At 36.7% G+C, this 18,734-nt stretch overlaps 1 protein-coding gene across 5 annotated transcripts in view; it reads left to right on the plus strand.

Moving 5' to 3' along the window:
* LOC104110894 (helicase protein MOM1-like) overlaps positions 1–16,904 on the plus strand; it is a 34,091-nt gene extending 17,187 nt beyond the window's left edge. For 3 of the 5 annotated variants that reach the window (XM_009620549.4, XM_070196316.1, XM_009620619.3), the window contains 10 exons: positions 623–763; positions 848–1,156; positions 1,773–1,943; positions 7,053–7,974; positions 8,086–8,258; positions 11,226–11,330; positions 12,244–14,142; positions 14,523–15,173; positions 15,257–15,482; positions 15,723–16,904. In XM_009620549.4, the coding sequence (XP_009618844.1) occupies positions 623–763; positions 848–1,156; positions 1,773–1,943; positions 7,053–7,974; positions 8,086–8,258; positions 11,226–11,330; positions 12,244–14,142; positions 14,523–15,173; positions 15,257–15,482; positions 15,723–16,615 (5,490 nt within the window). In that variant the 3' untranslated portion in view covers positions 16,616–16,904. The remainder of the gene's footprint in view (positions 1–622; positions 764–847; positions 1,157–1,772; positions 1,944–7,052; positions 7,975–8,085; positions 8,259–11,225; positions 11,331–12,243; positions 14,143–14,522; positions 15,174–15,256; positions 15,483–15,722) is intronic. The other 2 variants (XM_009620675.4, XM_009620739.4) reach the window with 2 other exon arrangements.
* The last annotated feature ends 1,830 nt before the right edge of the window (positions 16,905–18,734 follow it).

Consider the following 18,734-nt stretch of genomic DNA (forward strand, 5'->3'; position numbering starts at 1 on the left):
TTTTCTTCCTGGTTATCGGCGGCGCGGGGGGGGGGGACACTGGTGAGTCTAGGAGGCTATGGATTTTGGTTCCAACACTATTGTGTGGTTGCTGAGCTGTCTATACTTGAAGTAGATGCAGCATGTGGCTAAAGTCCTTCTGGGAGGTGGTGGGCCTCTGGTTTTCCCTAAAGTATGTCGATAGATTGGGTGGTGTACACACAACCTGTAAGTTAGGAATTGGAGATTCTGACATTGACATACATCATAGAGACAGAGGTTGATGAGTTGGTTAGAGTATTGTGTTTTGAGTTTTGTCTTAGTATCTGACTGTAACTATAGTCCTGATGGCCTTATAAAAAAAAAGGAAACTATATTTCCTGATGGCTGATGAACTTCCTAGGTTTGGGTAAGAAGATGAAACTTGCAAAAGTCACTCACACATGACGTTTCAAATTCTGCCCTAAAGTTTCTCTTTTGTGATTTAGATAGATTGTAGTTCTTTTTGTTGAATGGATTTTTCATTTGTTTCCCCCAAAAGTGGGAAGTTTTTAATTCTTGTGTTTCCCCAAATATTTGAAAGTTCTTACTGCTTCAAAGTTCTGTAGCCATGTCGTTTTTATTCCGTCTCTTATTTCTGTAGGATGTAGAAATGTTGAGCGGTTTGAATTGGGAAGTGACTGTTATTGATGACTGCCAAAACTTAGGAATTTCTACTGGTGTGGAGCAAATTAAAATGCTTTCTACTGGTATAAGGGTGCTTCTCTTTAATGGTCCAATGAAGGTATCTTCCGCATCTTGCCTTTTTCCTTTATAGAACTGCTTTCATTTAATACATCGTCCTTACTAGACCCTCTAATTTTAACAGATCACCTCATCTGAGTACATTAATCTACTCTCTTTGCTCCAATGTAAATTTGGTTTGGACAAGACTGGTGGCTTGGCATCTGACATCAATGACCATCTTGGAAAACTGAAAGGACTCTCAAAGGTCACTGCACCTTGCAGCAAGCCTGAATCTTCCAAGTTTGTGGAGTACTGGGTTCCTGTTCAGATGTCTGACTTGCAGCTTGAGCAATATTGTGCTACATTACTCACAAATTCTAATGCTCTTCGCACTTTCTATAAAAGTGATCCTGTTGGGGCTCTCCGCGATACTCTTCTCTCTGTGCGAAAGGTTAGGTGTGTCATTTCATTTGACATTACTACATTTTTGGATGATGGTTGTGTTGTTACCATTTTCTTTGTTTTGTTTTCCTTTGGAGGTGGGCAAAGGTGATTGGTTCTAGCAGCAGTGAATGTTGAGAAAAAGGGAGTTTCTAAATAGAAACATTAATCTTGAGGATAGTTAAATAACTCACCCAAGAGTCTGGCCTAGTGGTCTAGTAGCTAATGAAGTCGGAGGAGAACCATGTGGTCTCAGGTTCAAATCCTAGCTGAGGCAAAAAAAAAAAAAACTAGGTAATTTCTTTCCATTTGTCCCGGCCTTCATAGGTAGAGTCACTTGGTACCTGTGTTGGTGAGAGATAACCGGTATCCGGTGGAATAGTCGAGGTGCACCGGAGCCGGCTCTGAGACCACTTTCAAGAAAATAGGAAACAAAAAAAGTTCGCTTAATGGCACAACGGAAGTGAAAAGCACTTTTTTCAAATTAGGATTCACGTAGAACTGTTGGTGTTCCATCTCCGTAGACAATATTAACTTTCAATGTTCATCCTCCTGGTCAAAAGTCAGTGAAAGCCACTCCTATAGTGATAGTTATCTGAATTATATGTTCTTGCTTTTGTTTGTAGTGTTGTGATCATCCATATATTCTGGATCCATTCCTGCAACCCTTCAATAAGGGGCTTTCTCCTGCTGAAATTCTTGAAGTAGGAATAAAAGCAAGTGGAAAACTACATCTCCTTGACAAGATGCTCTCAGAGATGAGGCCCCGACAGCACAGAGTGGTTGTCCTTTTTCAGGTATGTATTTCCTGTATCTTGTCTGAGGACTGACTCGTTATTCTTAGAATCATATTTGAGTTCCTTTATAGAATGGATCAAGTAAGATAGACAAATGTCAGGAATAGGATGAAAATATTTTGTTAGTTTTTCTTTCATCAAAGGAATAGCAGGTCCAATTAACTTGTGGCTCAAAAATTTATGAAATAGTGAACTTTCAACTAAATAAAGCAATATACTCCCTCCATCCCATTTTACAGGAAGGTGTTTGATGGGATATAGAGTTTAAGAAATTAATCAAGACTTTTGAAACATAAGCTTAATATATGCATTTCCGTATCAAAAAATAATCCTTGTTGCTAGCATTGTCAAAAGCAAATTAGAGCATTTTAAGATCAAATCCATAAAAAGCAACTTGTTGCTAATCATTCTTGAAAGAGAAAAGGGTCAAATTTGTTCTTGCACTATCTGAAATTGCTTATTTTGCCTCCCCCCCCCCCCCCCACAACCCCAAACTAGACTTTTGGTCTAATCTTATCCCATAAAACGTCTTGTACCCCTAACTGAATTCCAACTTTAAACCAACTTCAAAAGTTGAGGGGTGAATTTGAGCCTTTTTTTTCTCGAAGAATTTGGACACATGGAGTCCACCAATTTCACCATGGAGCTTCGTCAATGGTAAGAGCAAATGTGAGAATTTGTTAACAGCAAGCGTATGAATGGACCAAATATGAATTTGGGTTTGGGGTTTGAGCCCAACCAATACATATTCTTTCTTTATGAAAAAAGCAAGCATATGAATTGGACTAAAAGTTTAGTGGATAGAAAAATTGAATAATTTTGGATAGTAAAGAGCATCGGTACCTTTCCCCTTCTTGAAATAACAAATCCAGTTTTCATTTCATCAATTGCATGAAAAGCTAAAATTCTTTTTGTATTATCCAATTATGATCAATCTAATGACAAGTAACAACTAAAAAAAATTCTAAATTATTTTTGGCATATCCAATATTAGAAGTTTATGAAACTCTATATTTAAGATGATGAAATAATTCATGTAAAATACTTTGATATATCTAATCTATACTATATTAAAAGCACGAAGACCCTTAGCGAAATGTCGTTCGGCTTTTTTACCCTTCTAAAAAAGATTTCACATTGGACTAATATGTAATTAATAAGTTATTTTCCTAACATTTAGGACTTTAAAGTCAACTAAAATTTGGTTATTAAAATCTTTCCTTAGTGAATTAGGTAGAAAGGTCCTAATATTAAGGACGTAAAAATTATAAATTATTTCTCTATTTGAATTATTTAATATAAATATAATAGTTTACATGATAATTTTTGAATTTTAAAATCAACTCATAGGCAAATTATTAAAATTTCTAAAAGATCGAGAAGATTCAACACCAAACTAACGTGAGTCCGTACTGTTAGTATCATATTTTGATACATAAATAGTTAATTAAGACGTCTAAGCCAAAAATAAATATTTTTTAATATTTTAAGTATATTTTATATATGCATATTATATGGTGAGAAAGATAACATAAATGTGTTTCACTTGATTTGTTATTCAATTGGTTAAATCACCTTTTTAACATTTTATAACTAAAATATTAGTTGATTTTAAAGTTCTAAATACTATAAAAATAATAAAATATAATTTTATTCAATCGTAAAATCTATTTTTAAAGGTGAAGATGGATCAACATGTCAACTGTAATACATCCAAGTTAATTTTTTTAATATTTAAGATTTTAAAATTAACTAAAAATTTATTTATTTAAATGCTTGGAAAGTGACCCAGATTTTTTAAGAATGTAGTGGACTTGTCTGACCCTTTCTCTAATAAAGGCCTATATCGGTTATTGGGTCTCTCCTCTTTTCCAATTGCTTATGGCTCACTCATTAGATATCTAAGTTCAATAATGTTTCAATGTAGCTGTTGAAGTTTAATCATATTTTGAGAACATTCAATTAATTAAAAACCAGGTTTATTTAATATTAAATCACAATTACTTTATAACGATCTGTGAAATACAAATATGATAACAATCACACATTTTTTACTAAGAAATGAGATATTTTTTGAATATTCTAAGTAACTAATCATCATATATATTATATTTATACATTTTCAAATCCCAGTAACTACACTTGTAGCTTATCCATCGCCCTGGACCTAATATTTAAGTCGCAGCAAATCTGACACTTTGGATCGGCACCTGTATCGATGCCATGTAGGTCAAGCAAACATCTTAATATGACCACTGTGAAGGGGCTGTTCTCTGGGTTTTGGGCTTTTCTTTTTGTATATGGTTTGCATCCCCCTTGAATGCTATTATTCGAGGCACTATTTAACTTACCAAAAAAAAAAAAACGAAATGAACTATCACCCAACTACCTTAAGAAGTTGTAGGGGTGCTGCCTCGGATTGTTTCTAGATAAAAAGGGCAGCCCGATGCACTAAGCTCTCGCTATGCGCGGGGTCCGAGGAAGGGCTGGACCACAAGGGTCTATTGTACGCAGTTCCCTACATTTTTGCAATAGGCTGTTTCCACGGCTCGAACCCGTGACCTCCTGGTCACATGGTAGCATCTTTACCAGTTACGCCAAGGCTACCCTTCAAGGATTGTTTCTGGATGCGAAGCTATTATTAATAGCTTATTAATATTTGGTAGTTACATTATGTTACCTTCTCACAAAAAAAAAACTATTTGGTAGTTACATCACCTATGCAAAAAAATTACATAGTCTGCCCTTCTTTTGTGAAGTTTCATGAATCATCATGTTGGTTCTCCTATATATTTTTCTGATAGATTCTTTTGCTTCTTTTTATGACCTTTTCTATCTTTTTGTGACCTTTTTACTTGCCTATAAGCTTAGACCTTCCTTCCGAAGGTCTCTCTTGCCTATATAAGAACAAGTCCACTTGGTTAGAGTGTCACACATTGGTTGAGGGAATGGATTGTTGTTTCATGGTGTTAGAGTGTCCCAACATTAGTTGAGAGAATGGATTGTTGTCTCTTTATATGGTTTTAGACAATTCTCATTTCATTAGCTAATATTTAGGGGTTGATTAGGCCCAAAATTCATTTTCTTATCGTACTTAAGTGTGTATGTTAGTGGGCAGCCATCCCATTTATACATCAAGCATAGTGTTTGCTTTATTGTACTAGTGGATCCTTTTTTTTTTTTGTGCAAGGTGGTGTTGGGCGTTGTTCTTCATGGATACAAATGCATTAACATTTTTTATAGCGATTGTGTCTGGGCTAGTTTGCTGCACGTCAATTGTTCCAATATCTACCATGCACCTGCTACCTCGGACCAACTCAAGTACCGGGTAACATTGTTCGCCAAGGGTTTGGCAGGCAGATGGGAAGAAGTGGACCAGTACTTTTTACACACATAGGGAGACACATCTATTCTATATTATATTAAAAGGACAAAAGCTCTTAGCGAAATGTCGTGCGCCTTCTTTACCCTTTAAAAATAAATTTCACATTGTTCAACATTGTAAATTAAGTTAATTTCTTAATATTTAGGACTTAGTTCCTTATTTGAATTTTGTATAAAGTCCTACTCTCTCCGTTCCAGTTTATGTGAATGTCCGTTCCAAAAAGAATGACCCCTTTCTAAATTTGGAAACAATTTAGCTTAAATTTACAAGTCTACCCTTAATGAGAAGCTTTTATAGCCACACAGATACTCTGGACCCCTTTTTGATTTGTTTAGGACCATAAATTCCAAAAGTCTTCATTTTATTCTTAAACTCCGTGCCCAGTCAAACAGGTTCACATAAATTGGAATGGAGGGAGTAATATTTAGGAGTTCAAAGTAAATTAAGATTTTACCTGAATCATTTAATATAACTAAAATACATTTCATATTTAGTTTTTTTGTTGTTTAAGATTTTGATATCAACTAAAATTTTATTAATTAAATCCTTGCTTGCTTCAATAAACTCACCTAATCAAAATTATACTCAACACTTGCATGTCCCATGGTGGTAAGAAAATCTCGCTGAGCATCATAGAAACTATTGGGCTAATTTATGTTGTAATTTAAAATTATTTAAATTTAAATTACCTTATATGAATCAGCAAAATTTAACGAGTTACTATAATGATAAGAACCAATAATAAGTTTTTGAATTAATTATTAGCCAAAAAAAAATACAATTCAATTATTTTTTTAAATGCATCTTCTAAGTAAAATTATTTTTTAAGTTGACAAAACTCTTAGATACGCAAGTTTGTTTCCATAAGATCAAGAGAATTGGTGGTGAGAAAAAGTCTGTAAAAGAGGAAATCAGTTATAGTAGTAAATTTGATTTGAATGCAAGTTTGAAGTAATAGGAATAAATTTGTAGACCAAAATGTATTCTAATTAAATTATCATTAATTATTATTATAATTATATTCTTGCATTCACTACAACAAATGACAACTCGCTATTTTTTTTTTTTATAGAGCTAGCTAAATGCAATTAACATTCATGATATATAGGAACTTACACTTTCTAATTTAATTTTTATTTTATAACTCAAACACATTATTTTCAAAAGTTTATATATTATTTAATAATTATTTACACATTGATATGGGGACACGCGCAAAGCGCGTACACTAAGACTGGTATATATATATATATACACAATTGATTCTTTCTATAAATAACACAAGAGAGAACTTATGACCTCGCGGATGGAGAGAGATTCGAACCCCCAGTATTTCTATAAATACTTCGGTTTTCAAGACCGACTCTTTCAACCGCTCAGACATCCATCCTCTTTGTGCTTCGCCCGCCCTATCCATCTGTGCGCGGGCAGGTAGGGGCTTATCAATGTGATTCGCTACGCTTGCCTGCGCCTATCTGCTGATGCTGATTCTATTGCCTGCCGGTTAGCGAAACTTTTCCGGTAGTACAAATTGCTACGCTTCGCCTCTTTCTATATGATAATATGTGTGCGAGCGCACGTGTATATGTTTACATGCGCACGTACACAGATAAACATACACGATAAGTGAAGCTGCATCCTGATTGATGTTCTGTGGAAGTGTTTTGTCACTTTTGCCTTTAATTTCTTCGCCTGATTGTTGAAATCTTCGTTCCTGAATGCAGTCTATTGCTGGTTCCGAGGCATCAATTGGTGATATTCTGGATGATTTTCTGCGTCAAAGATTTGGTGAAAACTCTTATGAAAGAGTTGAGACGTGTGTTATTCATTCCAAGAAACAAGCTTCTCTTAACAGGTTTAACGACAAGAAAAGTGGGCGCTTTGTTCTTTTATTAGAGAATCGTGTTTGCCATCAAACCATTAAACTGTTGTCAGTTGATAGTGTTATTATATATGATAGTGACACAAATCCCACGAATGATTTGAGACAACTCCAGAAACTGTCAATAGATTCGCAGTCTAAGCACACATATGTTTTCCGGCTGTATTCAAGTTTTACTGTAGAAGAAAAAGCCCTATTTCTTGCTAAACAGGACCTGAATCTTGATAGTAACTTGCATATCTTAAGTCGGAGCCCCAATGACACCCTTATGTGGGGAGCCTCAAATTTGTTCAGTAGATTGGATGAGTACCACTCTGGAGGCAGTCCGACCTCAATTTCAAATAACTCATCAGGACAGTTGCGTTTAGATGATGTTATTAGCGAGTTCTCTGCAATAATTTGTAAAAACTCTGACTACAAGGACACATGCCATTCCATTATTTCAAAAGTTCAAATGAGCATGGGAACTTACAGTGCTAATATCCCGCTGCTTGGTGAGAAAAAAATGGAGTTGAAAGTTGGAGAAGAACCTCATGTTTTTTGGAGAAAGCTGTTGGAGGGAAGAAATCCACAGTGGAGAAATTTAAGCATTGCAACCCCAAGGAACAGAAAGAGAGTTCAATACTTTGATAAATCCCCAGATCCACCTAATGGAAATGATGATATAGGAAAGAAGCGCAGGAAGGCGGTAATGAACCATAGTGTGGATGCAAACCCCACTCACCCCACACCTGAAAGAGGTGAAGTTGCAGCTTTCAAAGGAGGTATCACTTCATTAACCTATTTTCAATATATTTCCTGTTAGTGTTTGTTTGTTATTCCATAAGTTTAAATATGACAAGAAATATCAGCTGCTAATTCTTGGTTCGGTCCAGGTGTTCATGAAAATGATGGTATTGGTGCGAAGCATGTTTCTAGGTCTCCGTCTCATGTCTTGCATGAGGTAAACCTTGTTGGGCGGCCTGAAGGAGGAGTCATACAGCAGAAAAGCCTTCATATCCACCTGAAAGCTGAGTTTGCAAAACTGTTTGAAGTGCTAAAACTTCCGGTATTCATTTCCTGCCTGCCCTTTCTTAGAAGTTATAATTTTTTGAGTTATATGTTGTCTTTGGAGCATATACAGGCTCTTTGATGAACAATGAAAAAATTAGAAATCTTTGCTTGTCCAGATTAATCATAAGGGAAAAAGGTCAGATTTATCCCTCTACTTTGGAAAATTGTCCACGTTTATCCCTAGTTCTACTATCCGTCCAAATATATCCCTACCGTTAAGAAAGTAGACAAAATCGTCCTCAACTCTAACGGATGTCCATGACCCAGCAATTAAAATGACACGGTGGACTCCATGTCACTATTTATTTTCCATCTGTAAAAATAAATAACTAAACCCACTAAAATTAGTCTTCTCCTTCTCGGCTAACATACCACCATTGCTGCAAATTCAAGGTTCTTGTCCAGCTCCACAAAATTATTTCATAAATTTTCATCATTAGCCGTCACTGTTCGAACCACCACTCCAGGTATTCCACCAAGAAAATACCCCACCTTCTCTCCACCTCAGAAATCATCAGCAATCACTCATCGGGAATACCCACCAAAAAGCTTCACTAGAAATCATCTCTATAAATATTTCTAGTCACTCATCAGAAAATCACCTCTTTTCTCCCATCTCTCGCTCCTCTTTACTGGTCATAACTGGCCACTAACACTCCTTTTCCACAAAAAGAAGAAGAGCTAGATCCAGAAGAAAGAAATCCTCCATAAAAACCCATTTACCAGTGACCTCCTATTTCTCTTTAAAATTCCACCCGACTGGAAAATCTTTTTTCGCTCAAAAATTTCTTCACTGCTTGAACATATCAAAACCAGTAAAATCTCGACGGAACAATCTTTTTCGCAAACAAAGAATATAGTAATTATTAATTAAAAAAAAGAATCTTTGGCCTGAAATAAAAGACTTCGCCGAGGAAAATTTGCTATCTAGAACAGTGCTCTTAATGGAATTTTAAGGATTGAAAGCCACTTGAATATTGAGAGAGATAGTGGAAGAGATAGTTTATGAACAAAGAAGAGAAAGGAGGAGGAAAGTGAAAGCTTGAGAAATAAAAATTGGATGAAAAAGAAGGATACTTTTTTGGCTGGAATATTCTGATGAGGTGAAGAAAGAGGGGGAGGGAAGGATACGAGCATAGATCTTTTACTCCTTTTTTCTATGTTTATTTATTTTTTCCTTTTATTTTTTGTTACTCTTTTTTCTATTTCATTTCTAATTATTTTTGGGACACACATTGAGCCCACCATTTCTATTTAATGATGTGGCATTTTTTATTGAGAGGGTCCTTTGCCACAATGACAACCGTTAGGGTTGGGGACATTTTTGACTACTTTCTTAACGGTAGGGATATATTTGGACGGATAGTAGAACTAGGGATAAACGTGGACAATTTACTAAAGTAGAGGGATAAATCTGACCTTTTTCCCTAATCATAATGAGTGGGTTCGAAGGTCTTATTCTGAATTTGTGAAAGATTTGTTATGTATAAAAGATAAAGCTCTGAATAAGTATGATATTTATTTTTTGATAAGGTGATATTAACCTGTCAAAGGTTTAATCTTTTAGTGAACAATTAAAAAAAAGGTTTAATCTTTTTGTGTATGAGTCCTGGTCTTGTGATTGCCTCTGAATTAGCAATTTTTCTTTGATTAAACTCTCTTCAAGTAGATATATAATACTGCAGTTTTTGGCACAATGGTAAGCACCATTACATTCTTTCTGCATTTGCGGTACTCGTACATCCAAACCTGTTTAAATCTTGGAAACCTAGTATGGTCGTTAAGACCTCCATCACTCTGTGCTCAGGGAGAGTTCACTGCCCTAGTTAATTTGCCAAAACGCAGAGAGCGCTACATTTATTATGTCAAATGGTATAGGACATGTGTAGCATGTGAAAGGGTGTTCTTCATTTGCTTGTGCCATCTGCCGTAAAGGTGTATGTCCTAGTTGTTAAATGGGTTTTTGTATCTTTGTTTTAGTAGCTTTAAGTTAAGCAACAAAGAATCAGGAATACATGAGCGATATGCATCTTGCATTTTTCATCTTGGGAACTCTACACATGACAGGACAGTGTGCTGCTATAGCTCTTTCTTCTAACACTTGCAGCATCTGCTTTTTTGAGACCACTTCAAAATTAGCCAGTAAACTAGTTCATCTTCCCATAAAATGGGTAAAAATTGTTTCTACAAAACTAATCAAGGGCACTACAACAACAACAACATACCCATTATTATCCCACACCGTGGGGTCCGGGGAGGGTAGTGTGTACGCAGACCTTACTCCTACCTTGTGAGGATAGAGAGGCTGTTTCCAATAGACTAACTTTGCTATTTGGAACTTCTTTCATTGCTGTCTTTGTGATAAAGGGCAGCAACTTTATGTTTGTGTTTTATTCCTCAAATTTGTGGATTTTACAGAACTCCAATAGTTTAGCTACTTTGAGGTTTTATTTTCTTATATTTCTTTTATTATATCTGAAGAGTTCTGCTGCTAATTCTACAAAGCTGTCATTGATTTCTTATGGCTCTATTGAAGGCCTTCCACCTGGTTCTTTGCTTAGTGTATGCTTTTGATTTCTAATTGTTTCCTTAAATGGCTTTTTTTCATAAATAATGTGCTATCTTGTTTGTTTTTATCTACCATCTCTTCCTGTAATTCAATCCTCATGACAGTGGTTTATTGTTAGTATCTACAAATCTTAATTATAATACGAACCAGGTTCTGTGCCACTACCAAATTTCGTACTGCTAATTGGTTATATCAACCATGCTTCAAGCTAGAACAACTTGGTACTCTCTATGTAAATGAATAAAAAAGGATATTTTGCGGAATGATTGCCATAGTTGTGGCTTTTCCTGCTTGCAAGCACTCCCTTGTATAATATACCAAAGGAATAGGTAAGCCAAGGTTTTACCTTCTAGTCTTTTGCTTGCTGGCCAGATGACCAAAATTTAAATGCAGGACGATGTCAAACATACTGTAGAAAAGTTTCTGGAATATGTCATGGAGAATCATCATGTTAGTAGGGAATCTGCAACAATTTTACAGGCTTTCCAGTTATCTCTGGTTAGTAGCTTTTTGCCTCACTGCCCATATCATCTGCTTGCATCCTTTTAATTATTTTATTTTGTCAATGGAATTTATCCTTCTCTTCATGGACAATTAAAAGTTCAGGTGAAATATAATCACATCATAATAACTAGGAATCCTAAAAGATGAGGTACTTTTTTGTTTCATGCAGCTCAAAGTTCCGATATAAGGAGCCTGTTATTAATTGTAACGTCAGTAAGTGGTTTTGTGTCTTATTTCTTCTAGTTAAACTTGGTATCAGAGTTTCTACAATCTTGGTAGAAATCTAAGTAGCTTCTTTGGAGGCCGCTCGACCAAAGTTTTTCTTTACTTTTTTAGTTTACTATCTTTGTTTATTTTCAATGATTCTTTCAGGGAGACCGCATCTCTTGTTGTGTCTGTCTTTGGTGTTCTTTGTTCCACTCACTTCTGGTTCATCTTGTCAAGATGAATACAACAGTGAATTCTCGTCTCCAAACTCCGCACTTGCGGCTCGTGTTTCTACTGCCTCACTTTGACGTATCAGTCCAGTTTAGGTTTCAAATCGGCATTCCATATTTGTCTAGTTATCACTCTACATCAACTAACCTGTCGAGTTAATGGTATATATTATTTGACATATCAGGTCTACTTTTTCCTATTGCCAATGTCACCGCCAAATCATCGCTTAGTCAACACCGTGGTTTGTCAGATCCGATTAAGCTGGCAGTATGCATGTTCTCGAATTCAATCACGTCTTATAGATTGATGGTAGTGCTACAGCCAATTTAGTTTGATGTCAAGGTCAAGTCTTATTAGATTATCATCAAATTAACATTCAACTTTATCATATATATTTAGTGTGCTTCTTGCTTCAAGAAAAACATGTCGATGTGATTCTTCTTATTTGACATTTACTGTGAATTATCAGTGTTGGGTTGCAGCTTCAATCTTAAAGCAAAAAATTGACAAAGAGGAGACATTCTTGCTAGCAAAGCAGCACTTACAGTTCGGATGCACCGAGGAAGAGGTAAACGGTGTTTATCTGAAGATCCGTTCCTTGAAAAAGATGTTCATGCAGCGGTTGGATCAAAATGATAATGCTTCAAGTTCTTCTAAGTCTTCTTTATTAGCTGCGCGATCTGTTCCAGAAGAGCCATCGAAGGGAAGCATGTCACAAGCTGTAGAATCTTCCCAGCTAAATGTGGAAAATGAAATGGATGAAAGATTTAAAGTTAAAAACTTATCCATGGAATTCATTGTCACACCTAAAGAAGAACTTGTGGATATTGAAAGGGAAAAATTCATTAAGGAGGTCCAGTATAGATGTGACAGGCGAATGTCAAAGCTGGTACAGAAGCAAAAGGAGGAAATCAAAGAGTTCCAGAAAATATGGGAGAAGAAGAAGGAAGAGCTTGAGCTGGATTACAGAGTGAATTTTTCTGTTCTTCGGTCTATCTTTGGTCAGAATGCTGCAATAAAGGATAAACAAAAAATATTAGAAACTGAATTTTCAAGCAAAATGCAAGAGCTCAAATGCCGCAAGGACCAGCAGCTTAAAGAGCTTGAGGTAGAACACACTGCTATGAGGAACAAGGAAATGCTAAAGGCTGCTTATTGGTTGGCGGAAGCAAATTCCTTTAGGGGCGTTGGATCTAATCCTATAGATGACATAGGGTGCTCTCAGGAAAATGTAAATGCCTCTCACAATCGTCCCAAGACTGATCACCCTGTATCTGGACAACATGTTGAGGAACTGAATGGTAATATTGTGGATAGCATGCAGTGTGACATGGTAGCATCTGAACTACCTACATCTACTTCTGATGAGTCAAATATTCTTCCTATTGAAACTACAGATGTTTTAGCAACACCAGCAACAGAAGAGCAAGTTGAGATTGCATCCATGGCTGGAGTGTTGGTTGCTAGATCGGAGAAGCCTAATGAAGTAGGTTATTTAGGTGGTGGTTCAGAGGAAATTGGAGCATTTGGTGCTACATCTAATCAGCCTAATGAAGTAGGTGACCCAGATGTGCCTGCATCTACTTCCAATGAGTCAATTATTCTTCCTGTTGAAACTTCAAATGTTTTAACAACGGCAGCAATGGAGGAGCAAGTTGAGATCGCTTCCACGGCTGAAGCATTGGTTGCTAGATCCAAACAGCCTAATGAAGTAGGTGATTTAGGTGGTATTTCAGAGGAAATTGGAGCATTGGTTGCTACATCCAAGGAGCCTAATGAAGTAGGTGATTTAGGTGGTAGTTCAGAGGAAATTGGAGCTTTGGTTGCTGCATCCAAACAGCCTAATGAAGTAGGTGATCCAGATGTACCTGCATCTACCTCTAATGAGTCAAATATTCGTCCTATTGGAACTACAAATGCTATAGCAGCACCAGCAGCAGAGGAGCAAGTTGAGATTGCGTCCACGGCTGGAGCGTTGGTTGCTAGATACGAGAAGCCTAATGAAGTAGGTGATTCAGGTGGTGGTCCGGAGGAAATTGCTTCTGTGTTTCCTCTTCATTCCGAAGAACATACTGAAGTTCCACTAGAGCATCCACCTAGAGAGCATTTGTTGGAAGTATCTGGAACGGGTGTTAATGTAGTTGTGGAGAATGATCATTCAGAAGTAAATAATGTTATTGAAGAATTGAATACAGAACATGGTAGTCTGGAAAATAATTCTCATTTACCAAATGATGAAGAAAACTCGAGAGATGCAGTTAGCTCCATTGATAGAAAACAAATTTCTCTTGAGGAAGTGGTAGTGGACTTGCGTTTGGCAGCAGCAGTTCCTACTTCTGATGGTGGTGGTTCTATACCTCAAAATCAAGTAAGTGCTCTGTCTTGCCAATTTATGAGGTGCTTGTGTTGTGTTATTCTGTAGAACATCTGGATTCAGAATCTGGACGTAGGTATATAAGCTCTCTCTAGGAAAGTTTAAAATGTCTCAAATTGCAAAGACATGCTCTTTTTAGATGTTTTGAGCGAGTAATTGGCAAGTGACTTTCTAGTTTTATTCCAAGCCGTAAAACAGGTAATTGGATCATTTTTTTCCTGGTGAATTGCTGTTCTACCATTCAAAAAATAATATGCGTGATTTGCCAACCCAATGCATTTTTTCCCGATACTTTGTAGAAATTTTTTGGCTGTTCTGTTATGGATGGTTTTGCACTTAAACTGGATCAGCTAAATCAGTACATATGTTACCAGTCTTCAGGATATAATGAAACACTCACTCATGAGATGCCACTCCTAGAAAATCAGAGTGGAACACAAGCTGATGTTGATGCTGGGCAATGTGGACCCAACAGTTCTGAAGCCGTGTTAATTAATAGTTCCGAGCAACAACAGCCAGCTTCTGATGGTTTTTCTCTTGCTGCTCACGAGCCACCAAGCGACACTGCACGTCAAACCCATGATGATGAAAGGAATTTTATCCCAAACATTGGGTCTTCTCGTCATTTGGATGGAGAGATGATGGAAACTTTGCAGGCTGGTGGTAATTCGGGAGAGTGTCCATCTGTTGATGTTGAGATGTCGCCTCTGATCTGTGATCAGCCTAATTTATCAGAAGTCAGTAGAGTGGATCCTCGACCCATTTCAGAACAGGGTGCATCTTCGAAGAGTACTGAAGCTTCTGTTCAAGTGCCAGGTTCCGCTGAGCTTCCTAGTCAAGCAGTCTTGCAACATAACACTAATGTTGCCTTCGTCCAAGGACCTAGGAATATACCAGTTCATCCTGCCCATCAGATGGCCACTTCGAATCCAATTCTTCTTCCTTTCAATGCTGATCCTCTACATAAAGAATGGGAAAGGATACATAAAGAAAGAGAACAAGCCACTAAGATTCTTGAGGACACGGTTAGTTCCAATTTCCTTCGTTGTGATTATTTGCTCCTAGTCCTTCTGTATTTTCTTCAAGCTCTTTTCCTCTTTTTGAGCAGAAATTGCGTCTGAGATCTGATTGCGAGAAGGTGATAGAGGAATTGGTTGCACAAATCCGTAAAAAGTATGATCTCAATCTTCAGGAAACTGAGGCAGCATTTCTTCGGAAGAAGAATGAACTTGATACGAGTCTGAATAAAGTTCTCATGAATAAGCTTTTGGCAGACGCTTTCAGATGCAAGTGCATGAATCTCAAACCTTCGGGGCTTCCAGGCATCCGTCAAGGTATGTAATCATTGTTGGTTATGCATTTTTCGGAGTAGTTTACTTTTCCTGTCAGAATTTTGAACTGACACTTGTGTCCAGATATTATCTAGAATACATTATTATCAGGGTGATAAAAAGTAGTGCTAGTTGTCAATTTCTACTAGGTTATACAAGTCAGATTTGTGATTTTTCAAGTAAAATTTTTCTTTACTTGGGTACTGATTTTTTTTTTTTTTTTTTTTTTTTTTTTTTTGCAAGTTGTGCCTTCTAGTTATATGCAGCATCTACATCAGGTGTCACAGCAGCCTAGTTTGAGGTCTTCTCCTATGACTGATTCGTCTGCAGCTAGCCAGCAAAATTTAGCCCCAGGTATTTTGAGAGCTTCTCATGCCACCAGTTTGTCCTCAGCTGGCCAAGCACAGGTTGGACAGGAGACTTCTGTCCCCTCTTTGCCAGTTATTAATCGTTCAGTAAATTCTGGTGGGATTCCTCAACCTGCATTTAGATCTACACCTGTTACCGGGTTGTCTTTAGCTGGCCAACAAGCACCCATTCAGCAGACCGCTGCTGTTAGTCGTTCGCCAGCACTTTCTGCTGGAATTCCTGGCAGGCCGCCTCTCATCAGTGCAATTACCCCTTCCACTGGCAATCTCAGAGTAGCTGGTGAGATCCGTGCTCCAGCCCCCCATCTTCAGCCTTTCAGAACTCCTACATCCATGTCTACGAGCAGCCCCTCAACCTTGGCACATGGTTTGCAAAATCAACCGCTATCCACTAACATGGCTGCATCATCACCCTCACTTCCCCAACATGCTTCTCTACAAACAACATCCTCCCCGTCACAGTTAGCTGCAGATCTTTCTACTGTGGTACATCTCTCTAGTTCGCGGAGTATGAGTTCGCAGCATGACATTGGCGGGTTGCCTTCTCCACAAAATCCGCCTATGTCTGCACAGGAACTGCTTTTGAATATGGAGAATCGACCTCATGCAAACAGGCGGAACATTATGCCACCTCTACCAGATATGAGCTCTGACTTCGATTCATTGGACCTATCCGACTTTCAAACACTGGATAGTGTACAGGGAGGTTCTACTTCAGCCATAGCTACTAATGTAACTGATGTTGTTTGTGTGTCTGATGATGAATGACTTGTTGACGATGAAGTTTATTTTGTTGTCTGTGGGTCATCTTTATCACGTGTTTGTAAAAATGAATCAAAAGAATAATAATTTATATAGAAAGGTAAAAGGAGGAAGCTTGACAAGATTACATGGGCTTGCATGTCCTTCCTCCTCCTCCCCCTCCCTTCCTCGGGGGTTCCATGAATGCAGCTGTAAATGGTCCGTTCATCTTTCTGTATTATACTAGGGACGGTATCATCTGTTCATGTGTTTCTTTTATTGTTGTGTTTTTCTTAATCAATGTTTGGTTTGCACATACTTGGAGGCATTTGGTCGATGTTTGAGTTGGATTGGAAAAATAACGAGTATTTGAATTTGAAGTTAAAAGGAAGGTTTATAGAAGTAAATACTGCACTAGCAGCTAATTTTGTAAGTTCCTCGATAGTGGTGCGTTGTGATGTCTGTTTTATTTTTGCCCATCACCCGTAAACAGAGCATGGTTTCCAGGCAAATGATTCAAGATGTTAGTTTTCCTGCATATGTAATCTAAACACTAGTTAATGTGAAAAAAATACGTTGTCACTTTCCGGAGCTGAATTGGAACTGTAGAGGCACATAATAGATTGATATGAGAATCATCTGCTGCATAATAGATCGTGAATTTCTTGAGTTGTCATGTAACTGAAAAATCAAATCATTTTACAACCACTTAAGAAGGATCCTTCAAAAAATAATTCACGAGTCGTGTAACTGAAAAAATCAATCATTTACATCCACCTGTGATTTGTGAAGGATCCTCAAAAATTGAGGATTATGCACCTTGGTTCGCGACTAACTACAGCAGTGAGACCGAGGTAATGAAAGTTTAGTTGCTGAACAAGAATAAATTCCCAGTAACGGAATTAGGTCTCAAGTATGAATAGATGCTATCCAATCGTTAAGTTCCCAGTGAACACTTTATCATATTCTAAGCAGCATCTCTAAATTACTTTTCTTCCTGCGAAAATTGCTTATTGCTTGGGAAGAATGCGGCTAAAGAACAGATGCTATGGCCTAGGGATAAGTAGGTGCATAACACGTTCCAGTGAAGTGGGGAAAATGTACGAATTATTCCAAGTATTTCAGCTGGAATAACTATGTACATTTTTTCCCCTATTCAGTCATAATCTGGCCTGGTCGACCCAATCATGGTATTGAAGGAGGGGATCTTTTCTTGAAAAAAAATATTCTTGCAACTACGAAAACCACAATACAAGCACCCCTTTTCCATTCATTCTATCTAAAAAAACAAATTCAGCATAGACCACGACCCCCCATTTTTTTTATTTCTTTATCTATATTTTGCCAGGTTAAAGAGTCCCCGCTCTCTATATTCTTGAGAAAGTTTTTCAGCTTGCTCAAAAGTCAGCAAGTGCATGTTGTTCAGATATATATTTCCTTGTGAAAGCGATACTCTTTTATTGGGGCAAAAAACATAAATATGCATAATTTAAGGAAACTTTTCAGAAACGTAGCAGCAATAGCTATTTTACACACATGACAATTAAATAATTATATTTCTAGCAGACACCTTTAAACCGTATACTTATAATCACGCACCCAATGCATTTATTTCCTTAATGAAAACGCTCCTAGTACTTTTTAACATTTTTTCCTATATTTTCTCTTGAAACCAACCCCTAACATATTTAAATGATAATATGTTTTCCTATTTTTTTTGTTGAAAACTAATTTATTCCATAACAGATTTTCTACATTCCATACATGGATCTTTTTACTAGAAAAAGTACATGTACTTTTTTATACAACATTATCTAGCGAAAGTATACATCTTTATATTATTCGAATAAATAAATAAATATGTTTCAAGAAAAATGTACTGTATATTTGATATATATATATATATATATATATATATATATATATAAACCATGTAAATTTATATCATGATTATACTAAGGAGTACTTTCTTATTAAGAAGATCAAATGTATATTATTATCTTAGTATACACAGTATTTCTCATTAAATGGTGTATTCTTAAAAAGGTCACAAAAGGTATATTCTTACATTAATATTTATATACATGGCGTTTCTAGAAAAACCATTATACCATATATATGTAATATAATACCCTAATACCATTAT

Source organism: Nicotiana tomentosiformis, chromosome 2 (assembly GCF_000390325.3).
Source record: "Nicotiana tomentosiformis chromosome 2, ASM39032v3, whole genome shotgun sequence".
NCBI classification, from domain to species: domain Eukaryota; kingdom Viridiplantae; phylum Streptophyta; class Magnoliopsida; order Solanales; family Solanaceae; genus Nicotiana; species Nicotiana tomentosiformis.